The sequence below is a fragment of the Chionomys nivalis genome, chromosome 11 (genome assembly GCF_950005125.1).
Source record: "Chionomys nivalis chromosome 11, mChiNiv1.1, whole genome shotgun sequence".
Taxonomy (NCBI): Eukaryota; Metazoa; Chordata; class Mammalia; order Rodentia; family Cricetidae; genus Chionomys; species Chionomys nivalis.
This window is the reverse complement of record NC_080096.1, coordinates 17,967,030-17,994,528: the sequence shown is the minus strand read 5'-3', so window position 1 is coordinate 17,994,528 and position 27,499 is coordinate 17,967,030. Positions and strand designations below refer to the sequence as shown.

The window sequence follows — 27,499 nt, the reverse complement described above, 5'->3', positions numbered from 1 at the left end:
CCACAAATCCCCCGGCCAGATGCTGAGAAGACAAAGCAAAACAGGGGGCTGAGGGCTCAGAACTATGGACTCTTCAGAGAAGGGTCAAAGAGGACTGGGTGGCTGTCACCGAGGAGCCACTAGCTCCTTCCTGAGTGGCTAGTCCTCAGACACCTCTCCTCCTTCTCTGCATCCATCCCTCCAACCGCACCAGCTGGGGAGCTTGGGCAGGTGCCCGCGAGCACATGACTGACTTTGCCTTTGATTTTTCCGTTCCCTCCGTCATTTTCCTGTCCTGAGGTTTTCGAATGAAATCTAAGCTCTGGGTGGCTTGAAGCCCACGGCTCCCATCCACAATTTTTTTTTGGGGGGGGGCAAATTGGTACAAGCAGTAATCTCTACTGAGGAAATTATGTTGGTGGAGAGTGGCCTGCAGCGACTCAGGAGACAGAGACTTCAGCCATGACAGCCAAGGGAGGAAGATGTTCTTGGACCACAGTGATGGAGGGAGGCAGGATTTCTCTGGCGCTTGCCGGCTTTACCTGCCCAGCTCCTGGTTCCAAGTGGCAGCCGAGCTGGGCAGAGTGGTCTCTGGATCCCGGGAAACAGCCTGACTGATGACCTGTATTCTGGGGACGCTGCCAACCTGGCCACCCGATACTGAGACTGTGCTGTGATGAATGCTCACAAGGGGAGATGGAAGGTTCCAGTTTCTCTCAATCTCAGTACAACTCAGAATTCCCTGGCAGAGAGAATGCGTCCTTTGGAGGTGACAACCCTGAGCCAAACTCCTCCCTCCTGTCCCCTGTCACAAGGGCTCTTTGATCTAAAGAGGTATCATGACCATCAAGTGACTGGGGAGAAAGTGATAAGAAGGGTGTTTAAGGCCACCATCAGGTGACCCTGGGCGCTTCCTGGCTGGGGCAGCCTTGCAATTACAGGCTACGGCCAGCAGGGCGGCCCCATTGCCACACTGCTCCCTTGATAATGGGTGCAGGCCAGTATCTGGCTACAGTTTTGCCCAGGACTGGAGGGAAGGAAAGTACTGGCTGTGAGGGACATCAAAATCAATGGGTTCCACAGCTTGGCATTTAAGACCACCGGCTGCTCTTCCAGAGGACCCAGGTTCAATTCCTCACACCCACACGGAGGCTCACAGGCGTAATGACGGTTTCAGGTAATCCAATGCCTTCTGACTTTTGTGGGCACTGGACACATATGTGGTACACAGACATGCATGCAGGTGAAACACTCACACACACTAAGAAAAGAAAAAAGCGGAAGGCCCTGGGAGTGAGAAGCAGCGGCCTTAGCTTTGTGGGTCTTGAGAGTTCACTTGTGAGCTGCCTAGCAGTTTGCTGGGGCAGGGCAGACGAGCGTGCGGGGCGAGCGTGCCGGTTCTCATGGACATGGTTCTAGTCTCAGAGAACTCCTCAGCTGCTCTGGGAGTCACGGGTGCTCACCTGGGCCATAGATCTGAGCAATGTGGAATCCTCACGGGGACTCCTGGCTGGTCTCTGGCAGACCACACACCCCCCTGCAACCACTGTGAAAGAAGAGGCGGGACTATGGTTTCTCTAAGACCCGCCCAGCCTGGACAGTCCTGGGGCCTCCAAGAACCAACTCACCTCTTCTCCCGTCAGGTAGTAGGCCGAGAGCAGTCCTCCGATGTAGCGGATGTTCACTTCAAACAAAGATGCTTCTCCACTCTGCAAGAAGGCAGAAAGGAGACGGCAAGGATCAGGGTGAGCTCTCAGAGTTCTCCAGGCCCTGGACACAGGCCACACTGTTCCCTTAACACACACCCGTGTCCTGCTCTGGGGACCCCAGCAGGCCAGGCCACGACTCAGTTTTCATAGCAGAGGCCGAGAGGGGCCAGCACCTGCCTGGCAGTTGCTACTGTGCATTTAAGTGTTCCAAATAAACACCAGCTTTGGCTCCCTTCCCCAGCCTCGCCAGAGGCCATTGGAGCAGTTACACCTGGCTGTGCTCCAAGGAGCTCCAGGACCTGTGCCGAGCTGCGGGAGAAGCTTAGCCCGAAGAGAGACAGAGTTGGAGAAAAACGAGGGAGGTCCTTCCCTGGGGCGGCAGAGCGGAGCAGGGCTGAGCAGGAGGCTGTGGGCAGATGTCTGTGTAAGAGCCGCCAGTCTCTGGGCTCCTTCACTCTGCCCTGCTCCATGGGCGTGCAAAACAGGTGTGGAGGCATCATGCCAAGGACAGGGCCTTGCTAAATTCCCCACGTGAGTCATGTATACGGCTCTGTGACTTGAAACAGACCTCTCTTTCCCCACGGGGTTTCCTACTACATAGAACAGGTCTGTCACCACCTTCCGGGCAGGCCTTGTCACAGAAGCTGTGGCAGGGTCTCACACAGGCCCTGGTGTGAGACCTTTGTCCTGGGTGCTCACTTCACCAGTTTTCTGCATCGTATTTTAAATTTTATTTGTAATCCTGGGGATTCGATTTAAGGCTTAGGCGACTGCTTTATATCCCCAGTTTTCTTTTCTCTATATTTTAAGGCAGGGTCTTACTAAGTGGTCCAGGCTAGCCTTGAACTTGTGCTCAGCTGCCTCAGCCTCTAGAGTAGCTGGGATTCCAGGCCTACACTACCAAGCCTGACTCAAGCTTTTGTGACTGACAGAAGCCATTGGTATCTGTTAATCTGGAGGGTTTTTCCACCAGCAAAGGTGGGCAAAACTCAGTTCAGTTCCTTTCCACTTCATAACGCTCTATGACACCACCCCATTCTCCAGATGAAAAAGCTAAGGCTTAAAGAGGTGACTTCCGGGGCTGGAGAGATGGCTCAGAGGTTAAGAGTATTGCCTGTTCTTCCAAAGGTCCTGAGTTCAATTCCCAGCAACCACATGGTGGCTCACAACCATCTGTAATGGGGTCTGGTGCCCTCTTCTGGCCTGCAGGCATACACACAAAACAGAATATTGTATACATAATAAATAAATATTTTTTTAAAAAAAAGAGGTGACTCCCACCTTCCTTTTTTCTGGAAACTCTCTAACTTGCTCCAGCCTGTCTGAGTGTCCACAGCTCCCTGGTCCCCTGGGCAGACCGATCCCCTGCCTGGAGGACCTGGAGGCCGCCCAGGGGGGCCAGGTGAGTCCTGAAAGATGCCTGTCTGCCTCTCTCCCATCACAGAAAAGGAGGAAAGACGCTATACTCCCCTGGGCTCACAGCCACCAGAAGCTGCAAAGGCCTCAGAGTGAATCTAGTAATCATAAAAACGGAGAGGAGGCGAATTTGCACTTGTGTTGACTTTGTGGGACCATAAAATCCTTGCTACAGCCCTCTGTCAGGGTCATCCTTCCTGTCTCGGTGAGGTTCAAGGGGGCAAGAAGCCTTCTGCAGTTCTCCGGTCCAGTTCTCAGGTCCCCCAGGTCTCTTGCCTCTAACAAAGTCACTTCCCTTCCTACCTCTTGCTGAGCAACACGCTCAAGATGAGAAATGAGGGGAGGGGAGGGATGGCCCTGGCTGTCTCCCCTCGCACCAGAGGACAGCAGCTGGGAGACAGCCCCACCGCAAGGCTGCTCTATTGTATAGCCGCAGGCACGAGTGTACCGTGTGCCATCTGTAGAGCTGGAGACTGGCCTGTCTCCCCATGGCCGCCGACTCACCACGTTCAGGTGGAAGCTGTCTTGCACCCAGGCCTTGGCCTCTTGGAACTCCTCCTTCAGCTCCATGAGGTAGAGGGTGTCGAGGGAATCAATGATGGTTGCCCCACCGAGGCCACCTGCAGGCACAGAGAATTGCATGTGTGACGTGGGGCCATTTTCATCCGTCTCATTTTCAGCTAGAAAAGTAACCCTTCCTCCAGGGTCCCCAGATACTTGGAGAACTCCAAGGCCCCAGCCACAGGGACTCCAGTACCACCGGTGAGGGTAAGGATGGATCCATCATCCTCTCTGTTGTAGGAGGAAAGATGGAGGCCAGGATGGGCCTTCCAGGACCACGGTCACTCCTGGGTCACCGAGTGACTCAGTTCCAGGTAACACCTGCACTGACCCCTGTGGCACACACAGCTCCCAAGGCACAGCCATTCCCGGGGCTCATTCATCCGATTTCTGCTTTATCCTGTGGGAAAATGCAGGTGCTCCCGTATGGTTATGCAGAGAGAGACACTGCAGGATTGTGAACCCAGGGAGGATGTAGGCAAACTCCAAACCTGTGCTACAGACTGGAATACAGCAGAGACATCCCCACACACAGGTGAGGTAGGCCTGCCTTGATGAGCTTGGAAGAAGACCCGGGGATCTCTTCAGTTATAAACAAACACGAACAAAAACTCAGAGGTCCTAAAGCCAGACATTGTCTATCAAATAAAAAGGCAGATATGGGCTACCTCCTTTCAAGTGGTTGGTCAGTGGGGTCTCATAGACTCCCCTAAATATTTCAGGCTATTCCTGTTTCTACTGCTTACCATCTGGAACTTTATGGTAAGATCCTATTGCTGAAGGCACCACACAACTGAATCATAGCACATGGTGAAATCACACTGCTACTGATTTGGCCTATTCATCCCTACTGGCTAGCTTTCGCGGTGCTGGGAGGGGCTGTGCATGCTATCAGAGGAGTAAAGTAATTATGGATCTTACTTAGTTCTGAACACTGACAGCTGCAATAGCAACTGGCCTGGCAAGAGACGCCCAGTGGTGCCATGGCGGCTCTAACGTTACAGGAGTAATCAACCACTTTCTGATTGGACTTGAATCCTGTACCACAAAGACTAAACTCATGCCTAGCACTATTCACTGGGTCAAACGCCTGCGACTGGCCAGGCCATAAGCCCAGGGGAGAACCTAGTACTATCACTTTCTAAATGGACATAATATCCAGCTGCCTCCTAAGTACTTTTCTTTGTATCCATAGAGTAACACATCTCTCAAACCTCATCAGAGAAGATTATTTGTTTACTTGTTTATTTATTGCAGGAGATGGTGATTTAGACAGAGAGTCACCACGGGCTAACATGCAGAGACTACGAGACCATGGAGTATTGAGCTCGAAATGGGACATCTATACTCCTCACCCAGGGCCCAGGGATTGTCTGGGAAAGGGGGGTGGAAAGATTGCGAGAGCCAGAGAGAGCAGATGTCTGAAGCAAAACAGTATTGGCCAGACATGGCAGGCCCTTGCACACATGAACTCGCAGTGGCTGGGACAGCATGCATAAGAACTGCACAAGACCAAGCCAGAAAGAACCCCAGAGTGAAGTCCCGGCCCAGCTGAGGAGCTACTGGCAACCGATGGCTGCTGGCGGAAGAGAGTCCGTTCTCTTCAGGGTGGCGTCCCTAAGAGGCTAGCCGTTGTTTAAATGAGACATGTCCCCACCACAGGCTCACCTGTTTGAGCGCCTGGTACCCTGTGGGCAGTCCTGTCAATGGAGCTTATGGAAGCCTTAGAAGGTTCAGACAGACTGGAGGAAATACAACATTAGGGGTGGGCTTTGAGGGTTGGCAGCCTTGTTCTACTTCCTGTTCTCACTCTCTGCTTCCTGTGTGCAGTTAGATGTGATGGCTCAACTTCCTGTTTCGGCCACTTGCTGCCACGCCTCCTAGGCCACTATGGACTCTATATGGAAACAGAACCTTAAGATGCCACTTTTGGCTGTGTGTTTTATCATAGAAACAAAAGAGCAATTCACACACGACACATGTAAGGACAGAGAGTGCCAAGTAGACCGAGAGGGCTTCTTAAGAGTACATGAAGTTGGAAAGGAAGAGTGGTGGAGAAGATGGGGGAGGAACTGGAGGGGACGGGAAAGGGATGGGTTTGGTCAAACATTATAGACAGGTAGGAAATTCTCAAACAATAATAAAAGATTAAAAAGTGGAAACAGAACAGTGGTAGAGACAGCTCGGGGGCGAAGGGGCGGCTATGCCTGTTCTTCCAGCTCTGGGAAAGCAGACGCAGGCGGATCCCTGGCGCCCTATGGCCAGCCAGCCTAGCCTTGTCAGCGAGCCCCAGGCTTGTGAGACCCTGTGACTACAATCTAAGACAGCCCTTGAGGAGCGGCAGTTGAGGCTGTGCTCTGGGTTCTACATACATGTGTACCTGTGTGCACATATCCTCTCTCTCACACAAAGCCAACGACAACTAAACAAAACTCCGAAAGCAGCATGGCAGACGCACTTCATCGCAAAAAGAAGAGTGAAAAATCTCCATGCTGGAGGCTGTGGGGCTTGGAGCTTATCTCTGGGTGCTGGGACAGAAATGTTGTTTATTTCTTCTGGGTTATTTTATTGCTAGAGATTTATTTCCATTAAAAAGAAAAATGGGAAACAGTTTAGACAAAGAAACCAGACAAATGTGCAACCCAAAAGTCCTCCAGTTCTTGCCCGTTCCAGTTCAATGAGTCCACAAAGAACAATCACTGCTTGTCCCACCATCCTGACGCTGGTCCTGGGCATGAAAACTGAGATAACTTGTCCCCGCCTTCATCAGTGTTGAGCAAGGCAGGAGAGGACTAGGGAAAGACTCAGGTGGTTGGGTACTGTCAGAGCCCGGAATAGGAAGGACTGGAGGGAGAGAGAGGGAAGGGTGAGCATGGTGACACCCGGAGGGAGGGGGAGGAAGAGGAGGAGGAGGAAGAGGCTGAGGCTGACTTTCATCAATATCTTACAGCTAGAGTTACAGCCAGCAGCAATGTCATTTAGGGCCCAGAGCACTTTCACCCCTAAATTCCTCTAGGGAGACTGGTACCCAGATTCTCCTCAGATGTCTCAATTTGCAGACACTCAGGTACCATCTAGAAATGGTGTTGATTTGGGTATGACCTAGGCAATTCTCCTGTGTACTCTATTTCATCCCAGACGAGTTACAAAACTTAGTCTCAGGTAAATCCCTGTCACACCATATTATTAGAGGCTAGAGATAAAAATAAGATCATGTTTGGTATACACTTTCCCTCCAAATATTTTCCATTTGTGGCTGACTGAACCCACTCATGTGAAACCAAGGGAGGCAGAGAGCTCATAGCACAAGCTTCAGGAGAATGGCTGTCTCCACTCTGCCCCTGCAGAAGCTGGGGGGACGGGAGTCGCAGGCTCTGCCCTCCTGAGCAGAACTCACTGAGTCTGGCCGGGCTTTGGGGCCTGCACGTTCAGCGTTCTGCAACCTGTGTGTCCCTAATTGCTCACTCGTGTATATAACGCACATGGAGGATCCTGGACTGAATCACGGGCAGGCATGGTGTGATAAAAGGCACAGACCTAGAAAGAACCAGAGAGAGGAATGGTGAGGGAGAGCTGGGACAAAGACAGGGCCAGAAATGAAGGACATAGCTATCACCAGAAGGGAGGGCTGGTCACAGAGGACAGGGATGTCACATGTCTGGGTGCTTAAACTGGACTGAGGTAAACTTGTGGAGTGTCGGCCCCTCCCACAACCACAAAGTCAGGCCAGCATGCCTTTCCTAGCTGCCTCCCCTCTGGGTGTCCCCTCTGGGTGTCCTCCCTAGGTGTCCTCTCTAGCTGCCTCCTCTCTGGGTCCAGCAAGGCTATGGTGAAGACTTTCTCCCCTGGAGACGCTTAGGCTCCTCGGGCTGCTGGTCTGGAGCCCAGTCCCCACTCTGCAGGGCCTGGTGACCTGGGGCCCTGTCTAGTGTATCCCATGAAGGTTGCAAAGCTGGTGCTTTAAGGCCTGGAGTGACTCTGAGGTTCTGGTGGATCACCCTTTCATCTCACAGATAAGTCAGCTCAGGGGAGATGAGCTTCCGCCACCGGTGTGGCCTCTCAACTCTGGACAAAGGGACCTAAGCGCTCACCCATCTGGCAGCCAGCTACAAGCCGGAGCCAGGTGGAAGCTGAGTCCCTCCCTCCTGGGCATAGCAGTCTCTCTGGTTTCAGAACCCTGCCCTGGGTCACCTATTTTCACCTCAATAGCCCTCTGTTTCTTGGGGCCCTGCAGGGAGAGCAATCAATCAGATCTCCTTATGACTAGCTGTTCCCATGTCACCTCAAGACACCTGATGTGGACACCTGAGTTTGTTGGTTTGAAGCTCTGGCTTCTTGGTTTGGTTGATCTCTCCCCCGCCCCCACCCTCCACCTGGCTGGGCTGGGGTCCAGCAAGGCACTCCAGGCTCAGGGTTACTTCATAGCCCAGGCCACAATAAGACAAGGCCCTATCCCCAGTCCAACCCTATATGGCGCCTGGACAACTTTCATAGGGAACAGACGACAGCAGGTAAAGAGGCCACGCTCTATGTATTCCTAAAGATCCAGCAGGGCTCAGAACAGCAGCCAGGACCTTTCCTGGGGCTGCAGCCATGGCGGGCTCTGCCTGGCTTCCTCTCCCAGCTCTCTGAGCTTTACCTTCACACAGGATAACCTCTCAGAGCAGGAGACAGCAAAAGAAACGCCTCAGAAAGAACAAAGGCCCCGGGAAACAGAAGAACTGACTCAAACCAGCATGAGCCAGCAGCACACCAGAGAGCATCAAAGTTCTCTGTGAATGAAGGGAAGACCCCTGAGTGGGTTTTAGGGAGCCACCTGCCATAAATTCATCCGTCCTTGCTTAGGGAGCACTAAGTGCTTGATAAATCAGTTCACTACTTTTCCCTGGGGTCCCTTTGTCCCCCTTGAAATGATGATCTGTCTAGGGTTGTGAAGTGTGGGAGATTCTCCTGGTCCTCCCTCCAGAGGTAGGGGACGTTGTCATCTCACTGTTCTGACATTTGTCCCTCGAGAGAAACCTTCTCCAGAAGCCTCCATGGGCTGAGACGCTGGCCTGCTGCCCCGCTCTGTCTCTGTCTCCACTAGCCTGTGGATGGCGCAAGCTAGCTGGGCATTCTGAGCCTCATTCTCCTCTGTGACATGGGACAGTATGTAGGGGACCTGCCTTGTGGTACTGCCAGCTGCAGTGGGACACCATATACCAGCATCTGGGTCCTGCTATCCTGGAAACCCCTCTACAGTGCTTCAGGCGGTCTTGGGTATCTCCTGCTTAGACCATCATTACCCCTGACCTCTGTGTAGCAGCCTCCAGCACGGCTTCCATTCTCCTATGTGTTGTCCTCCTAAAACCAGAGTCAGTGGTGTCTTCCCAGGTTCAGGGACCTGCCACGGCTCCCCAGTATCCATAAGGCATGTTCACCCTGCCTTCACAGCGTTGAATGATTCTCCCCGTGTTGTGGAAAGGTTATAACTTGCATATTTTGTTTTCTTTTTTTCCTCTTTTTTTTTTTTTTTTTTTTTTTGACAGGGTTTCTCTGTAGCTTTGGAACCTGTCCTGGAACTAGTTCTGTTGACCAGGCTGGCCTCCAACTCACAGAGATCCGGATCCGCCTGCCTCTGCCCCCCCCCCCCCCCCCCCCCCCCGAGTGCTGGGATTAAAGGCGTGCACCACCACTGGCCAACTAGTTTACATACTCTTTAAGGCCTGCTTCCCACACAGTCTTCCCTGTGAACCTGTTCCCACTCAGAGCACGCCCACAGCATTCTCGTGGGCCATGCTCCCTCCATGCATTGGAGGGCTTTAGCGTTCCCTCTGAACATCTGATGATTGTCGAAGGTCAAAGCTTCCTCTGTCTCTCTTGTCCCTCTTCCACTGAACCTTGTAGTTTTGCTTCCCAGCAGCCCTAAGGGGGCAAGAGTCCTACGCAAAGGGTCACCAGTCTTTCCTGTGGCCTCCTCATATGCCTCTGAGTTTGTAGCCTCTCTACCAACTCTTGTTCCCATCCCCCTGTGGCAGTCTAGTGCCCACTTTGCAGGCCCTTGGCATTGCTCTGATGCCCATTCCCTGGTGTGAAATCATGCCTTCTGCTATGTCCTCTGAGAAGCCTTCCCTGGCATGCCTGGCACAAGGGCTCTCATTCCTGTCAGTTCTGAAGGAACCATCCACGTCTGTCCCTGTACCACCCGCCTGTACTACGTGACAGTATGGTACGACTCCTGTATTGCGGCGCCTGTACTACAGGACCATTTGCGAGCAGGGCAAGGGCCCAGAGATTTAAACACACAAAGACACACAGACAGAGACACAAGTCATCCTTGAAACAGGAATGCCCCAAGAATGCCCCCTTTATCGTATCCAGGGGCAGCTTATATAGGGATTTTTTTTTTTTTGGATTTTCGAGACAGGGTTTCTCCGTAGTTTTTGGTGCCTGTCCTGGAACTAGCTCTTGTAGACCAGGCTGGCCTCGAACTCACAGAGATCCGCCTGCCTCTGCCTCCCGAGTGCTGGGATTAAAGGCATGTGCCACCACCGCCCGGCTTTATATAGGGATTCTTAACTGATAGCCATGCCCCAGCCAAACCCACCAGAAACCATTCCCCTGCCATCAGGAACTCCTGAGGGCCTCGTGCTCAGAGCAGCTGCGAGCATAACACGTTGTTTACAAGTAATTCAGGATCTGGGGGTTCACAGCTCCCAACATGTCCCCATGCCCAAAAACAGCAGCTGGGGGACGATGAGAAGGCAGGAGACAGGGAGCCACAGATGTTCCTATGGCTCTTCCTGACTCCATTCGGGGCTTAGACGGGGGAGGGGGGAAGGGGCATGGATGACATGGGGTACAACTCTCCCTCTTGCTTCTCCCTATGGTGGCTGATTCCTAGTCACCTTTACTGACTCCTCACTACCTTCCAGCTCCACACCCTGGGTTGTCTGAGATTCAGTATGGGCCTGTTCCTGTCTACATGTTTGGGACCCCAGGTTTAAATTTCCTGCCAGGACCTTGTCCCTCATGTCGCTGGATATTGCAGGCACTATCTCCTATGAACACTCTGGAAGCTTCCGGCTCCTCCTTCCAAATGGACCCTCAGCCTCTGTGCTCGCTCCCCCATAGCCAACCCCTGTTCTCTCTGGGGCAGCCCTGTTCTGCAGCATAACCCAAGCCCCTAACTTCTTCCCCTGTCCATCCCTCTTCCCTGCCTGTCTGTCTTCTACGAGGCCAGAGGGAGCCAAGACACTGACCGGAGGGTGCCTCAGACTTTAAAGTATTTAGCACATAAGCATGAACAAGAATCTCATTCCCGGAATCATATCTCGTTTCTAGGATAATGTGATTTACATCCTCAGAACTCAAAAAAAAAGCGGGATATGGGACTAGCAAGATGGCCCTGTGGGTAAAGGTGCTTCCCAGCAGTCCTGATGACTGAGTTTGGTCTTCAGGACCTACCTGGTAGACGAGAGAAGTGACTCCTGTGTTGTTAGAGGGCTGTTCGTTTGTTCTCAGCTGCTCAGTCCCAAAATAATCACACAGAAACCATATTATTTGCAATGTTGTTTGGCCAATAGCTTAAGTGTATTTCTGGCTAACTCATATCTTAAATTAACCCATCCCTGTTAATCTGAGTATCGCCATGAGGCTGCGGCTTACTGGGTAAAGTTCCAGCTTCTGTCCCTGTCAGGGCTACATGGCTTCTCCTCACTCCACCTTCTTTCTCCCAGCATTCAGTTTAGTTTTCCCCGCCTACCTCTGTTCTGCCCTGCTATGGGCTCAAGCCAGCTTCTTTACCCATTAACCAATAAAAGCAATACATATACAGAAGGCCCTCCCACACCACTCCTGCAAGTTGTCCTTTGACCCCCACACATATATGCACATGGAATAAATAAATGTAATAATAAAAAAGCCTCAGGTGGCATGTCTTTACAATCCCTGTGCTGGGGAGACTTATGGTTAGGGTTAACCTTTACTCTTGCTGGATGTGGTAGCATATAGCTTTTGCCCCAAGCATTTGGAAGGGAGATGCAAATGAATCTCCGTGAATTCAAGGCCAGCCTGGTCTACATGAGTTCCAGGGATACATAGTGAGGTCTTGTTTTAAAAAAACAACACAACACAAAAAACCCTTGACATCCCTGTGGAACAATGGAGACAGGAGGATCCTTAAGGCTCAATGGGAGTCAGTCTACCCTAATCAATGGACTCCAGGCCAATGAGAGACCAGGTCTCAGGAACCATAGCAGACAGCACCTGAAGGGATGGACACTCAAGGTCACCCTGGCCTCCATAGGTTCGCACACTCCGCCTTGCACAGCTTCCTACTGAGAGAAGGCAGAGTGAGAACCCCAGGCTCCAACACCCCCTCCCAGGGCTGCCTCCCCAGAGCCACTCGCCCAGCCTGTGTCTCTACCGACTCTGCCATATAATAATGACTTTTTTATGTGATGTTATATTAACAGAGAGAAATGGGCCAGGGTGGGCAACTCTAGCTCCGGGAAGAACATTTAGTAGGAAAAAAAATGACCCAAGGCCTAGCCTATTGCGGCGTCTCCCCAGAGCCACACACTAATGGCTGCGTTTAATTTAATGATACAATCCGCAGAGACTTCTCTTGATCTCAAGTGAAACAACACATGTGTGTTTTCCTGGCTGCCACAGAGAGCAGGGTGGCTGTGTGCGCCAGGCTGTAATTTTATAGATTGAGGCAAAGGCGCTGCCCACCCGCGGGAATGAGGCTCTCCGGGATATTGAGGGATACCGACACTCAGTCCGTGGCTCTACCCCAACGCCTGGGCAGGACAGGTGGAATAAAGGACAGCAGGATATGCTGGCTTCCAGGCAGAAGACGACTGGCACCTCTCTCCCCTGCATCTGTGGGGGACGGTGCCATATCATGGGGGAGCCCAAGACACTCACCAGGAGGCCATGCACATTCATCCCGACAGTCTCACAGACTGACAGTCTCATCAGAGACCGGCTAACAACTGCCATGGACTCCAGATGCACCAATAGAAAGCTCCACGTCCAAGCCTCCGCAGTGGAGTGCCTGCACACAGCTACAGAAGAACCAAGCCTGCTGAGCCTGCTGAGAATGTCCAACCTGTCTAACCGGAGAGCCTTAGCAAATACCTGCTCAGAGCACTAACTGGGAGCAGCTAAGGCGCCTAGAAAGCCCACCCCATGCCCTTCTAGGAAGATCTGTGAAAGCCGCACATGCCCCACCCCCACCCCGACCTCTCCACAAGGATACTGTACACTGTTGAAAACCACTGTTCTGTAGGACGAGGCCATCCGGCTGCACTCAGGCCCCTGGCCCTCCTGCTGTGGCTTCCTGGGGGTTGAGAGCACAGGAACAAGCCAGCCACCCAGGAGCCTTTCCATCCCTATGTGGCCTAGGTTTTTTTTTTTTCCTCCTGGAATGTTTATGATGCCGTTTCCTGGGTCACTTGAATTGCACTCAGAGGCTGTTTCCAGGCAAAGGCTTCTTGGGGCCTCTCTGAGGAAAAGCATTATTAGGAACTATTCCCGGAATCCAGAATGCTCGCTAGAAGCTGAGTAACACAAGGCTCTTTACTCAGTCTGACCTGCCCACACCGCTGACCTACTTAAAAGCTTCATTCCTCCTGCTCCCCATGGTCAAACTCCTGATGCACTGAGCAAGACGCAGTCCAGGCCTCACAGACCCTGCCCAGGTCTGCAAGTGATGCTCTGCCCCACCACAGAGCAGCAGCTGTGCCCTGGGTTCCCCACCGGCAGTCACTAGCACAGGTCTCTGTGCTTGGGACTCCTTTTGCTAGGGTTCCAAGGTGTCCCCCACATCTTAGGAACATAAATTCCAATGCAACAGTGTTGCAGATGGGACCTGGGAGACAAGAGTTCCCCTGAGCTCTGTTCACAGGGCAAAAGGATGCTGTTATCAGAGGAGTGGGCTGGGTATCACAGGCAGGGGTCTTGGTCAGCGGATGAGCTCAGCCTCCTTCCTCCCTGCTGCTCTTCTGCCTCCCACTATGGGGTGAGAGCAGAAGAGCTCAGCTGCGAGATGCCCTCAGATCCTGGTCTGGGGTTGACGCCCCAGAAAATGCTGTCCATGAAGCGTGAAACCCGACAGACGCCCATGAACGGCATGACCTCACCGGAGCTGGCCCTCTCTGTGCTCACTTCGAGCCAGGCACCGCAGCGCTACACAGGGTTCTCTTAAGCCTCGTGACAGTTCTTGTAATGCTATCCTCTCACAGATGAGGATCAGGGCTTAGCGGATTAAGTCACTTGCTCAAGATTCATCCATCCAGCCCAAGTCTATTTTCCGGGTGCAGGGGCCTGGCACAGAAGTGCTGTGGGGAGAGAGAGACTGAGGTCCAGGCATCAAGGTCCTGGGAAAAGGTTGGGTGACTTTGCGGGGGCAATGTGAACACACACTTCCTCAGCCCAGGCAGGGCACCAACGACACACCACAGTAAGACACGCAGCCTGGCTTGATTAACCAGTAATGAATGGTGCTTACTCACTGGAGTGTGACCCCCAAACTGCTGCATCACATAAAAGCCCCACCCCACCTAATCTCCCTTTATATGAGTAGTTGTTTTCGGACCACATGTACCGAGACAGGGTTACAGGCTGCCAGGAGCAGGGGCAGAGCTCCACAGCACAGGGGAGGAGGGTAACTGGGTGGGGGATACATTTGAAAGTGGCGGGGTGGGGGGGAACTTTGGTCAGGAAGAGCTGTGTCCCTCTGATCAGAGCTGGCAGACACACACAGGGCAGAAAGGGGGGTGTGGTAGGGGGAATGTACACTGCATAGCTGGGAGAGAGTAAATCTTAGCAGGTTCATGGAACAGAGGGTGATAGCTGGCCCCGAGGGCGAGCAGCAGGTGGAGAGGGAGTCTGGCTAGCTTAGGACATCTGATGAGCTGTTGTGTGAAGAGTGGTCTGGAGGAGACCCAGAGATCTTAGGAAAAGCTATGATCTGAGTCTGGGGTGTACCCAATAGTCACTTGGGGACGTGTGTGTGTGTGCGCGTGTGCGCGTGTGCGTGTGTGTGTGTGTGTGTGTGTGTGTGTATACTGGCAGGAAGAACTTAAGCTTTAAGGACCCCTGCCCTCCTATAGATCTAGGTGGAGTTAGCCAACTGCCCTCTCTGCCCTGCTAAGAGAGCCTCCATCTGTCTGTAACAGCAGCATCTCCCCAACCCAGGGCAGTTAAAGCCCCTGCCTGGTATACATTGTGGCCACACAGAGCTAAGCACCGATCACTATCTCTATGCATCCTCTTACTCGATGGGCCAGAGCCTGGAGATACAGATGTGTGGCTCTGATAACCAGATGAATATTTATTAGATCACCGAGAGGCCTCATTCACCCCCAAGATACACATGGGAATGGCAGAAGCAGTGTGGGGTTAGGTGGGTGGGAGCCTGGCTCAGAGCTGCATCCCTGGGATGGATGGTCCTTCCAGCCACAGAGAAGGGGCAGAACTCTGGAGATGCCAAGCAAGCCTTCCTCAATTTCCTTGTCTGTACAATTGGAGCAATTACACCTGTTAAGGCTGCCCCGGGGCTGGAGAACTCACAAAAGGAGGGCTGTAGTACCTATCCTAGAACCCAGGAGCACTTCCTACTGGGCACTACAGTCACTCCTGTCTGCAGTGCTGGGGACAGAACGCAGGTCTCTCGCACGCTGGCACCCTACCCCTGAGGGGCACCCCGAGCCTTGACGGCACAGCCATAAGCTTCCTGAATAGCTGGCAAGAGGCCGTGGTTACAGATAAGGAACAAAGACTTAGAGTCAGCTAAATATCCCAGAGCGGGAAGTGGGAGTCAGGGTCTGCCCCAGACACCTCTCGTCACCACTGCGCAGACGGTCCTTGGTGCAGAGGGTCAAGGGCGCTTCTCTGCAACCTAGTGTTTCTTCCTACCCGGGGCTCCAGCGCTATCCCTTGGCTGGCACTGTCTGTGTGTAAGGAACCTGCTGTCTCTCTTCCTGGATGCATGCGGCCCCTCATCACAGTACGGGGACCTTAGCTTGCACGAACAGGCTCCTTCAGGCTGATGTCTCCCCATGCTTCCCTATCTCCTACAGTGCACTGTCTGACCCAGATGGGCTTGCAGGAGGCGCTGTTTCCCTGACGTGGGATCTGGGAAGGCAGAGGTCTTGAAGCCCTGTTACATATCTCCAAACCATCAAAGACCCAGGAGGATGCTGGCTCCATGGCAGGTTCTGAGTCAAGAGTACAGAGTAAGCCCAAAGAACAGATCAAGAAGCAAGTGTGACCAGCATCTGGAACAGTTGACCCCAGCATTGAGAGAAGAGGCAGAGAGAGACCCAGTGGACAGCCCTGGGCTTTGCCTTTCTTGGATTGCAGAGCCTTGAAGTAAAATGCACCCTCTCCTCCGTTTCTCCCCTCTGAGACAGGGTCTCACTATGTATCCCTGGCTGGCTTTGAACTCAGAGACTGACCTGCCTCTGACTCCTGAGTGCTGGGATGAAAGACTCTTGAACACAGTGTCCACCACCAAACTGACCCTCACTGCAGGACAGACCTGGGATAGTTGATACAGACACGGAGGTCAGTAAATATTCTCTTCCCATTATCGGCCATGTGTCTTCCGTCACCTAATTCATCCTGTGAAACAGAACTCTGGTTCATTACCGCAGCAAATGGGCATCCCAGATGGGGACAAAACGTGGTGCATAGAGGGTGCCTGACAGTCACCTTGGTTCCTTAGAAATGGCAGCAATAGCGGGTTAAATCTCTCTCTCTCTCTCTCTCTCTCTCTCTCTCTCTCTCTATATATATATATATATATATATATATACACACACACATATATACATACATACATACACACATACACACATATACACACACATGTGTTTGTTTCTATATATGTTTGTCTCTATATATGTTTCTCCATATATTCCTGTGTGTGTGTGTGTGTGTGTGTGTGTGTATTTCTAGTAAAACAAAATTAAGCCTGGCTCTAGGGTTTAGAGATCAAATGACTTAACCCCCGGAGCCAGCAGTGAACCTGACTCCATCGGAGGACCAGCAGTACCCACTTGGGATGTGCGGGGGGCGGCGGGGGGGGCTACCTGCAGACTCTTCAGAAGAAGAAGCTGCGCAGGTCCCTCCCGTAAGTCCAGCCCCACCTTCTCACAGTAAACCCAAGCTCATGCTGGTGCCTGAACAGCTTTCTGGGTGCCAAGGGGCTTTAGGCTGGGTGGGGGTCAGGGGCGACTTACAGATGCAGCAAGAGCCTGGGAGCCTGCTCCGCTTCCCAGTGTGCACAGAGCGACCTAAATGAGAGGGAGGGTGTCTCGGGTGTCTAGGCTACCCCAGACAGAGCGATTCTCAACAGTCAAAACCACGAGTATTTGTCACGCTTGGCCCCGGCGGTGGGAACGGTGGGGGAAATGACACAGATCTGATTTGGCAGCACAGAGTTTTAGAAATATATGGTAATCTGTTTTTGCCAGTCAATGAGAGGCTTAGCTCAAGTCATTAAAACACCATCGGAAATAATCAAGCACAGAGAAGCCGGGCGCTGCCCCCCAGATCATCTTCAGATGCTCCAGGGTAACTCGCAAAAGCCATCAACGAGCCAGGAGAGGATTACGGCAAATGTGATCTGTGGAGTTTCTGGGCCTGGTCTGTCTCAGAGGGTAAAGGATTTGAGAGATAATCACCACCCAGACTGAGGTGGCAGAGACGGTCCATGATGGCTTGCGCCTGACCCCTTCCCACAGCTGCTTTCTCGGGAAGACGCTAAGATCTAGGAAAGGAATAGTGGGCGCCCCCAGTGACAGGTGGTGGGAACAGGTGGGACACTTACTCCACGTCAGGGCTCTGCCCTGGTCTGTGACTTTGCCCCTGCTCTGGGTACTTATATGGCTTCCTGCATTCCCCGGTGGGGGGGGGGGCTCTAGTTCTCCATCTGTGAAGTGGGCTGGACAGCAAAGGAGTTTACTACCTCGGAACAGCTACCATAGCACCAGCTCCTCAGGCAGCCCTTGACACACGCCTGGCTGAGCAGGAAGCCTGGGACGACCTTGGACATGGATGAAAAAGAAAGAGCAGACAACCACAGAATGGCAAGCTGGAGGACGGTCATCCCAGGCAGACCCTAGCATATGCAAAGGTCCTGAGGTGATCACTTAGAGAGTGTGTATGGGAGGGGGCTGGAGATCCCTGGACATGGGCGCAGGCTGAGGGTCTCAGACTTGGAGGTAAAGACAAGGTTGGAATGTGGAGGTCTGGCTGCAGGGTGGAGCTGCTGACCGTCATGTGTACTAGGGGAGGACTAGGGGCACTGGGAGGGGGTGCAGACAGCAGGCAGGGTGACTTCGGGCTCTTTGCAGGATCCAGAACCACACGGCATTGTCCCCTCCCAGCTCTCAACTGTACTGTGTGCTGCTCATAGGTACTAAGGACATTCCAGCGTCCCTAGATGTCACTGAAGAAGGCCCTCTCAGGAGCTCGTCCCTGGGGTAGAGCAGAGGGGAGATGCCGTGACATGGACGGGACCTGCGCTTCAGTCTGCGGTTCAGCGGGACCTGGGACTGTTCTGCTCAAGCGAATGCGGGCATGAGTTCATATGTCACCAGGAGCCCTGGTCCAGAAAATCCTCCAAAGCCAGGGTGACCACGGGAATCACCAGGGTACTTCCAACACCCTGAGTCCCTAAGAGCCTGTGAGCAGCAGCACAGACACCCCCTCCTCCATCGACTAGCCTTCACTTGGGTGAGAGTTAAATGGCTGTTGTCTTCATGTCCTGTGGGTTCTGGTTTGAACTGTTATAGCAGCTAGTCTGATCTTAAACACATGCGCCCACTAATGGCCTGGCCTCAGACACCTGCCTGCACCTCTCATTTTTGCCCTGACAGACCTCTGTGAAGGCTCCATGGGGCTCCATGTACAAGAGGTGCCTTGTGGGGAGGGTAAGACTAGAGGCCCACCCATGCCCATCACTGAGATTTCTGGCCTGGGTCTCTGTGAGCCTTAGGCTGCTGAATGGGACTGAGCATGCTCTCTGAAAGCAGGGGTTAGCCAAGGCTGAGGTAGCTACGGAAGAGAAGGAAGAGAAGTCCAGGCCCTGCTGGTCCTGACCCAGAGGGAGACTCATTCCAGGCATTAGTCCTATCTCTCAGCAGACCTGAGAGGAAGCTAAGGCTCCCTGGGTGAAGGGGGTGGCGGGGGAGGGGGCAGCCTGAGATGGGAAGGCTGGGCAGGCTTCCACTGCAGGTTGCTCCCCTGGGAAGGAGAGGGCCCAGTTCCCCTGGATAGTTTCTCAGCCTCTCACTGCTCATGAGCAGGAAATCACCCTCCCTGCCAGGAAGATGCTCGGCTGATTTTTAGGCATGTCGGGCAAACTGTGTTATCAAAACCTGTCATGTCTTCTCGAGGCCCCCAAACACTCTGCTGCACCCTCCGCCAGGCTCTGATCCGCACAAGCACGCCGCCTGCACGAATCAGCGCTGAGCCAGCACGAGCGGCTGGATAAAATCTGCCTACATGGTGGCTGAGGCTCAGCCTGACCTCGGATCTGGAGCATCCCACTCCAGCTCAGGAGTGTTGTGGTCCTGCTGACAGGTGACAACTGCCTTTGACTGCAGGAGAGTTCTGCAGGGCCCAGGGCCACCCCTTGTCATTTTGATGCTCAGCTCGGAGCAGAGTTAAGAATGCTTCACTTTGCCCCTCGAGCCCGGGGTTGGGAACCATGCCACCTCATCACACACAGGGCACCCCCTGACCCACTCATCAGCAGGGCAGATGCCCGCCTCCACCCACTTGCTCTCCTTTCCCTCAGTCCCGCTCACTGGCTCTATCTGGTGACATTTAAGGGGTCCTCGTTCTGCCCATGGGAATGAAAGTCACTGGGATCCTGGACCACGGCAAGGGTTTCACACAGTAATTAATTAGTGTTAATTATTATGATCCCTAATTTACAGAGGAGGAAATTGAGGCTCGTGGAAGTTAAACGACAGCCAGTTTACTCATTGGTCATCTGACCCAGGTCTACCAACTTCCGCAATGGTTGCCACCATCTGTGTGGTGGTTGCCACCATCTGTGCCACCCCTACCCAGACACAGGACACCGAAAATGGCTTCTCTCAGTCCTCAGCAGTTTACAAGGATTGTTATGGTGCCTCCATGTCCAGACGGCAGGTTCAGAGAGGCTTAGCAACTCGTCCAACACTGCACAGAAAAGCTGGGGCTGATGTCGACTTCATGACAATACAGGGTCTCCTCCAGGGTCAGTGGCCTCTCCACTTCCACTGCCAGATCCTTAAGCCAGCCTAACTACCTAACTCCACTCTAAATCCCCACAGTAAACATTGCTCTCACCCGTTTCCAAAGAGCCTCTCCCTGCAGTAGACAGAGACCGTCGCAGAAGGCCACAACTGGTCAAAATACAGAGAAGAGCTGACCAGGGTTGTCCACCCCAGCTGGTACGTCTACAGAGAAGAGCTGACCAGGGGGTGTCCACCCCAGCTGGTATATCTGCAGAGAAGAGCTGACCAGGGGGTGTCCACCCCAGCTGGTATATCTACAACACCACCCCTGCACCTGATACTCAGGGAACACTTTTGACAGAGGGATCAAACAAATCAAGAGTCACTGGACATCAGCAGAGCGAGAATCTTCTATATGACAAGAGAGCTGGACCCATGGAATACCAACAACACGGCTGCCTGATCGAGACCTACACAAGACAACACCAGCTGACACGCCAAGGTGAAACACAGCCCAACCCCTAGATGAGGAGCTGTGGGGAAGTAATGGCGGCGGAGAGAGGGAGAAGCAGTCCTCTCCAGGGATGAGCCCACTGACGGGGCTGTGACCCACAGGTTGAGAACCACTGACAGGACTGGCCTCCTCTGTGAGTTCAGTCATCCTTGGCTGAAGGTTCGGGTGACTAAATGGTTAAGGTGAACAGGATCTGGGGGTACAGGAGTGGTACTTAACCTTTCCTTGACCTGGGGGGGGGGAGCCCTTTCCTGCAGCAGGTATAAGAGCCACCTGGCTCGTATCCTCTCCAACCCACGGGAGCCCAGCCAAGCTTCTGTGTTGGCTGTGATTCACGTATTTGAGACCCAGTGCTCTCCAAGACTGGCTGGCTGGGGCTGCCCCAGTCACTGGAACTCCAACTGTGATAAGGGCTAGGCCCACAGCCCCATCGTAGAGCTCACAACCTAGAGACTGCTCTCAGTGGCCTCTGAAAGGGCCTTTGTGGTTCGCCCTGCCTAGCAGGTCAGCACCCCACCCCTTCTATCGTGGACAGCTGCTTTAGTTTGCCCAGGCTATACCACCTGCCCAGACTCTCTCCTGAACTCTGATTCTCCAGCTCAGATGGTCACATTGACTCTTCCTGACGACCCTGGATCTGTCCCCTGCCTCATATGGCTCAGAGTCTCCTCAAAAGCGACTCAACTTAAACTTCCATTAAACAAGCATTTTGAGAGATTCCTCGAAAAGTGTCAAGGGGGACAAAGTCAGGGGGAAGAGGGTCAAGACAGATGGTGTGTTCTGGAAGGCCTGCTGTGGTCTCTGAGGGCCTGGGCATCTTTCCCAAGTCCCTTCTGTGGGACTTCAGGGTTTCCCTAACTCCTTGCCCTCCTCTGTCCATTCCTGGAAGCTCAGCTGAGTGTTCCCAATTCTTTGAAGTCCCCAGGAGTGACATCCATAACTGCTTCCCCAGGTTCCCACCACATTGACTGATGCTCAGGGCAAGGCCACGGCCAGTTCACCTCTGCATCCTGGCCTATGCTGCCTGCAGAATGAATGAGCCTCGCCTGGGCTCAGAGGTTCCTCTCACTCCATCTCCAGCTGGCCCTTCCCTCCCGATCACAGGGGAATAAAGAGCTTCTGCTGTCCCCTCCACCTTGGTATTGACCGGAGCAGGGTTTTAATGGTGCTTAGACAAAAGGCAGCTCCCACATCCGTCTTCCTTGGCTAATTACACTCCCCAATTGCCACGCTTATCTCCGGGCTGGTGTTAAAGACATAATCAGTTTCCAGAATGGATTCAAAGGAGGTGAGAAGTAAGAAAGTAATTAAGCCAACTTCTGATTGAATCAAATAATTAAGCAGATTAAGTCGACCTCCTGTGATCAACAGCCCAAGCAGGGGCCTGGAGGTCGATGCCGATGGAGAGATCATTTCTGATAGGTTTCCAGGCTGGCACTGTGGCTCCCAGTGAGGGAGAGGATAATACAAATCAGGGCAGTGGGCTACTTGACTCAACAAAATATTTTGGGGTCAGCAGAAGGAAAACAGAGGGTGAGGGTGAGGCTCTGTTCCAGAGCAATGTGGGACCCCCATGGTACAGGATACATGGGTCCAGTTCTTTACCTGTCCCGTACCCATGCCCTGTGTGCCACGGCAGGCTGTCTCCTCTCTACGCCTTTAGTCAATGACTGCAAATGTGACCCTAGTAATGGTTTCGAAAGGCACTCCTAGGAGCCGAGGAGATGGTTCAGTTGGCCCAGGAGGATCTGAGTTCAACCCCCCAGTACCCAGGTAAAAAGCTGGGCCCGGTGGCATACATCTGTAATCTCAGCACTGATCAAAGGCAGAGAGATCCAGCTAGCGCTTCCCAAAGAGGTGATCCAGGTTCCAGGAAGATACTTTGACTTTGACTCCAACAGCAGGGCAGATGATACCTGAGGAATGTCTCCCAAGGCTGACCCCTGACCTCTGCATGTGCCATGACCCATGCATGCTCACCAAGACACATGTGCACATAAGAACACACACATTCTCCAGGCACAACCAACCCTACCAAAGGCACTGGCATATTCCACTCGCTTTCTTGCCCTACCCCCAGCCACCTCCACGTTGGGCACGGCAGAGTTGATCCTAGTATTCCAGACAACAGTCAGCCGACAGCTATGATCTAAAGGTTTGCCTGGGCCGGCTGGACTCTGGGGGGCCCTGGGTTGGATGATGATGGCTGAGCAGCCAGGATAAATTCATAATTTATTAATAAATAATTAATAAATTCCTGGCAGCCCTAGTCTCTAGAAGGTTCCCTTGCTTCCAACGGCACAGTCAGGCACCTGGCCTCAAAGGCTCATCTGACCCTCACAAAGGCTTCTGGGCATGTGCTAGGTTGGGGCTCATTTTTAGAGACCCTCAGATATGTAGGGAATTTATCAATTATGAGCTAGGGACTGGGGAGAGCTGGAGAGATGGCTCAGCAGTAAAAAACACTGGCTCCTCCTGAGGACCTGAGTTCAATTCCCAGCACCCACATGGCAGCTAAAAATGGTAACTCCAATTCCAGGAAACCCAACACCTTCTTCTGGCCTCTGAACACACGTAATGCACAGACATATGTGCAAGCAAGACACCCATGAATATAAAACAAACAAAGAGCTAGAGATTGCTAAAGATGCTGAAACGGAGGAATGCCCTAGCCCCTAACTCCCAGGAACCAAGATGACTATTTAGAGAATATTTGGTCCATTGATCAACCACAAGGATGTTCCATTCACAAACAGCTGGGGACAGAGTGATGAGAACCAACCTAGCAGCTACCGAAAACCCAACCAGAGAGTTGAAGATCGAGTTGAAGAAAACATCTTGACACAGAACCCACAGCACAGACACGGACACCAGGAGGACGAGGCACAGGACCCACGGCACAGACACGGACACCAGGAGGACAAGGCACAGGACCCACGGCACAGACACGGACACCAGGAGGACGAGGCACAGGACCCACGGCACAGACATGGACACCAGGAGGATGAGACACAGGACCCACGGCACAGACACGGACACCAGGAGGACAAGGCAGGCACCGGTAGCTCTCCGATCCCAACTTAGCAGCTCCAGGAATACAGAAGACAGCAGTTAGAGGCCTGAGTCAGGACCGTGGACAGAGTGGACACAGGCACTTGCCACTATGATGGTTCAGGAAACAGACCACGGTGGAAGTTTTATGAGCTTCTAGAGAAAAGCACACCAGCCACATCTCCCTGAGCGACTGGGTGAGGAATAGCACCAGGCTTCTCTTCGGGGATGTCAGAATCTAATAACTGAGTCCACTTCAAAACCCCGAGGGAAAACAACTTATGATCACACCTCAGCCTACTCATGACCTGAGAGCAGAATAGAGTTCAGATTTCAAACGTTCCAACGTTTCTTCCCCCCCCCCCCCCCGGCCTTTCCATCTGCTGGATGGAGCATATTAGAGCATGGAAGAAAGGCAGCAGGTGTGTGTGTTGGGAATGACAACACCAGAAGAAAGGCAGCAGGTGTGTGTGTTGGGAATGACAACACCAGAAGGCCACCAGAGCTGACACACTGGATGGGTAGGGCCAACGCTTTCCTCCAGGGCCAATAATAAATGAAGACGCTGCCCTGGTTTAGATGGGAAATGTTCCCCACAGGCTCGAGGGTTTGAGCACTTTATCCCCAGATGGTGGCGCTGTTCTGAGAGGCTGTGGACTCTTCAGAGGTAAAGCCTGGCTGGAGGAAGTGGGTCTCTAGGGGTGTTCCTTGAGAGGTCTAGCCTGAGCCATGTCCTGTTCCATCAAGATGTGAGGTCCACCTGCCCCCATGAGGTCCACCTGCCCCCATGCAGTCCACCTGCCTCTGTGCCGTCCACCTGCCTCCCTGCAGTCCACCTGCCTCTGTGCCGTCCACCTGCCCTCCCTGCAGTCCACCTGCCTCTGTGCCGTCCACCTGCCCCCTGCAGTTCTCCCCAGGATGGATTCTAACTGTGGGCTGGAGTCAACCTTTCTCTCTAAGTTGCTTTCACCAGGCACTGTCACGCCCACTGGGCACTTTGTCACACCCACCGGGCAGTCACACCCACAGGGCAGTCATACCCACAGGACACTGTTACAGCCACAGGACACTGTCACACACTGGGCACCGTCACACCCACTGGGCACCGTCATGCCCACTGAGCGCTGTCAGCCACCGGAAGACCAGTTAACTAGTACAGCTGTCCATGTCTCACTACGGCAGAGTTTAGAGTGCGACCAGACAGGCAGGAGAAGCAATATCTCTGCAGGAGGCACAGCTCGCAAAGCAAACACTTGAGCTATTAAAGCACGGCAGGGTGGAGGCTGCACCAGCGCCGGACATTCCGAAAGGAAAGGAAAGGAGAATTTTGCTTGGAAAAGGCATTAAAAAAACGAATAAAATACGTACAGATTTAACAAAAATCTGCAAGACTTAAACATTAAACAGAAAACATTGTCGAACTCAACTATTTAATTAAAATAATTATTCGCTTTGTTCTTTTTAAGACGGGTAATACTAGGTATTATTGGTGGGCCTGGAACTCCCTATGTAGACCAGGCTGGCCTCAAACTCATAAAAATCTGCCTCCCAAGTGCTGGGACTAAATGTGTGTGCCATTGCACCTGGCTTATTTTATTGTTAAATAAAATAAATAAATATATTTCTAAATAAATAAAAAATATCTCATATTTGTGGTTTGGAAGTCAAAACTAAGTCCCCAAACTGGTCTTTACATTCAGGGCAATCCTATCCAAAGCCCAACTGGATTTTATTTCTTTCTTTATTATTTTGCAGAAGTTAGCAGACTGATACTAAATTTATACAGAAATAGACAGAACAGAGGAGTGGCCAGATGCCTCAGAAGAGCAAGGAGGAAACTCACCTGTCCTGTGACATTCATGCCCACGATTCCAGGCTTATAGACCATTACCATGGGCAAGTTACAGAACTTGAGACGGCTGGGCACACCACACCCACAGGCAGGAACAGATAGAAAGGAATGCAGGCATGCTCCCTCATTTGCTCAGCCTCTCTACCTTACACAGTTCAGCACGGCCTGACTAGAGAATAGTTCCACCCGTAGTGGGCTGAATCGTCCCACTTCAGTTAACTTATCAAGACAATCCCCTATAGATTTGGCCACCGGCCAACCTAATGTAGACAGTCCTGCACTGAGACTTTCTTCCCAGGGGAAGAAACTATCGGGTTGTTAATGAAAGCTAGCTATTAGGTTGGAGGAAGGAAGAAAGTTAGGGAGGAAGGGGAGGGGGACAGTGAGAATAAATATGAATGGATTTGAATGGCACCTCCCCCATGATCACTCTGCCTTGATTCTACAGAGCTACTGTGTCTTTAGCTGAGCACAGGGCCATGAGAATAAGGACTAAGTCACCTATCAGCCATGCACAGGCATGTGACCAAGTTCTGGCCAATGCGCTATCAGCTAAAGTGGTGTGTGTGATTTCTAGGAAACATGTTTGAAGGGAAGGGACAGTCTTGTCCTTTGCTCTGTTCTTGGAGTATGGGCTGGATGAAACACAGTCATGATGACTGAAGCCATAACAGCTATCTTGGACCACAAGGTAGACGCCCGAGTCCCCCGTGACCTAGAGTCAATAAGTACTGTAATCCCAGTCTACTCTGACTTGAGGAGGGGAGGTAAAATTCTACTTTGCTTAAGTCATTGCTATTTTGGGCTTTCCATCAGTTCCACCAAAACGTAATTCTAATTAATACAGTGAAGAAAGGCAGAGGTGAGGATGACGAGCTAATGTCCCCAGGGCCTCAGGCGCTCCAGGACAGCGCCATGACCATTTCAGTCTGCGCTGCTTGAGGGTGGCGCCCTGGTTTTCCTCGTCCATCTACGGAGAGGCTTTGGCACCTTGGGACTCAGTAAAAATAACTCATGTACAGTCCCAGCCTCAGCTGAGACAGACAAACCGCTCTGACTGAGATGCCCAAGTCCTGATGGCACCATAGTTGTCCCTGCATCCCTTCGAGATGCTTCTCGCAAGGCCTCAGCTGCTTGCTGAAGGAGACAAGTGGATGCAGGCTGCCACTGAGGATGTGAAGATCTGCACGGTGGTCTTAGGCTGAGGGGGTTGACATCCTGAGTCGCCCTCTAGAACATGACTGTGCTTCCGGTGTGAAAAGCCGCTCACAGGCTCATGTGTTGAAACGCTGGGTCACTGGGGAAATTAGCCTGGAGCAATGGTCTCAACCTGTCGGTCGCAGTCCCTTTGGGGTCAAACGACCCTTTCACAGGGGTTGCCTATCAGATAGCCCGCATAGCAGATGTTTGCATTATGATTCATAACAGTAGCAAAATTACAGTTATGAAGTAGCAATGAAAATAATTTTATGGTTGGGGGTTCACCACAACAAGAAGAACTGTATTAAAGGGTCGCAGCGTCAGGAAGGGTGAGAACCACTGGCCTACAGGGACGTAAATGTAGCCTCTGCTGCCGGTCCAAGGTCTTTGCTTCTTGCTGTACAAAACTGAATAAGCCAAGAAGCCCTGAACCAGCTGCTATGGTCTCCCCACCACGATGGACGGTAAACCTTCCAACCATGAATCCAAACACCCCTCTCTTCCCTTAAGTTGCTTTTGTCCATTTTGTCACAGCTACAGGTAAAGCCACCAATGCAGGCCCCTCCTCTGCTCCTTTTCCCTGCGCTGATCTGGGGCAGAGCTGTGAGTGACCATGCGGTCTTGGCCTGAGAGGGTCCACACACCTCCCATTCATCTGTAAAACAAGATCAGTTAGGGACAGATGGAACCACAGGCACACGCACAGGTGACCAGAGTTGACCTTGGCACTCGAGAGAGACAATCGGAAAAGCAAAACTTACACACACCAGTAAATGGTCTTGAATGAGAAGGGACCCCATAGGCTCATGTGTTTGAATGCTTGGTGCCCAGTGAGCAAAACTGTCAGGGGAGGATTAGGAGGTGTGGCCTTATTGGAGGAGATGTGGGGGGGTGGACTTGGGGGTTTCAAAAGCCCAATCCAGGCCCAGTCTGTCTCTGGTTCTCTCTCTCTCCTGCCTGCAGATCAGGATATAGAGCTCCCAGCTGCCGC

The 27,499-nt window shown here is 52.5% G+C and overlaps 1 protein-coding gene across 2 annotated transcripts in view; it reads right to left on the bottom strand.

Annotated features, from left to right (window-relative positions):
* The window catches only part of Man1c1 (mannosidase alpha class 1C member 1), a 143,739-nt gene that overhangs the window by 29,937 nt on the left and 86,303 nt on the right, over positions 1 to 27,499 (bottom strand). The window contains exons 1-3 of one of the 2 annotated variants that reach the window (XM_057784073.1): positions 5,334 to 5,537; positions 3,609 to 3,724; positions 1,608 to 1,688 (exon numbers count right to left, since the gene is read on the bottom strand). In XM_057784073.1, coding sequence (XP_057640056.1) covers positions 1,608 to 1,688; positions 3,609 to 3,674 — 147 coding nt within the window. In that variant the 5' untranslated portion in view covers positions 3,675 to 3,724; positions 5,334 to 5,537. Of the gene's footprint in view, positions 1 to 1,607; positions 1,689 to 3,608; positions 3,725 to 5,333; positions 5,538 to 27,499 lie in introns of those variants that run through there. The other variant, XM_057784072.1, reaches the window with a different exon arrangement.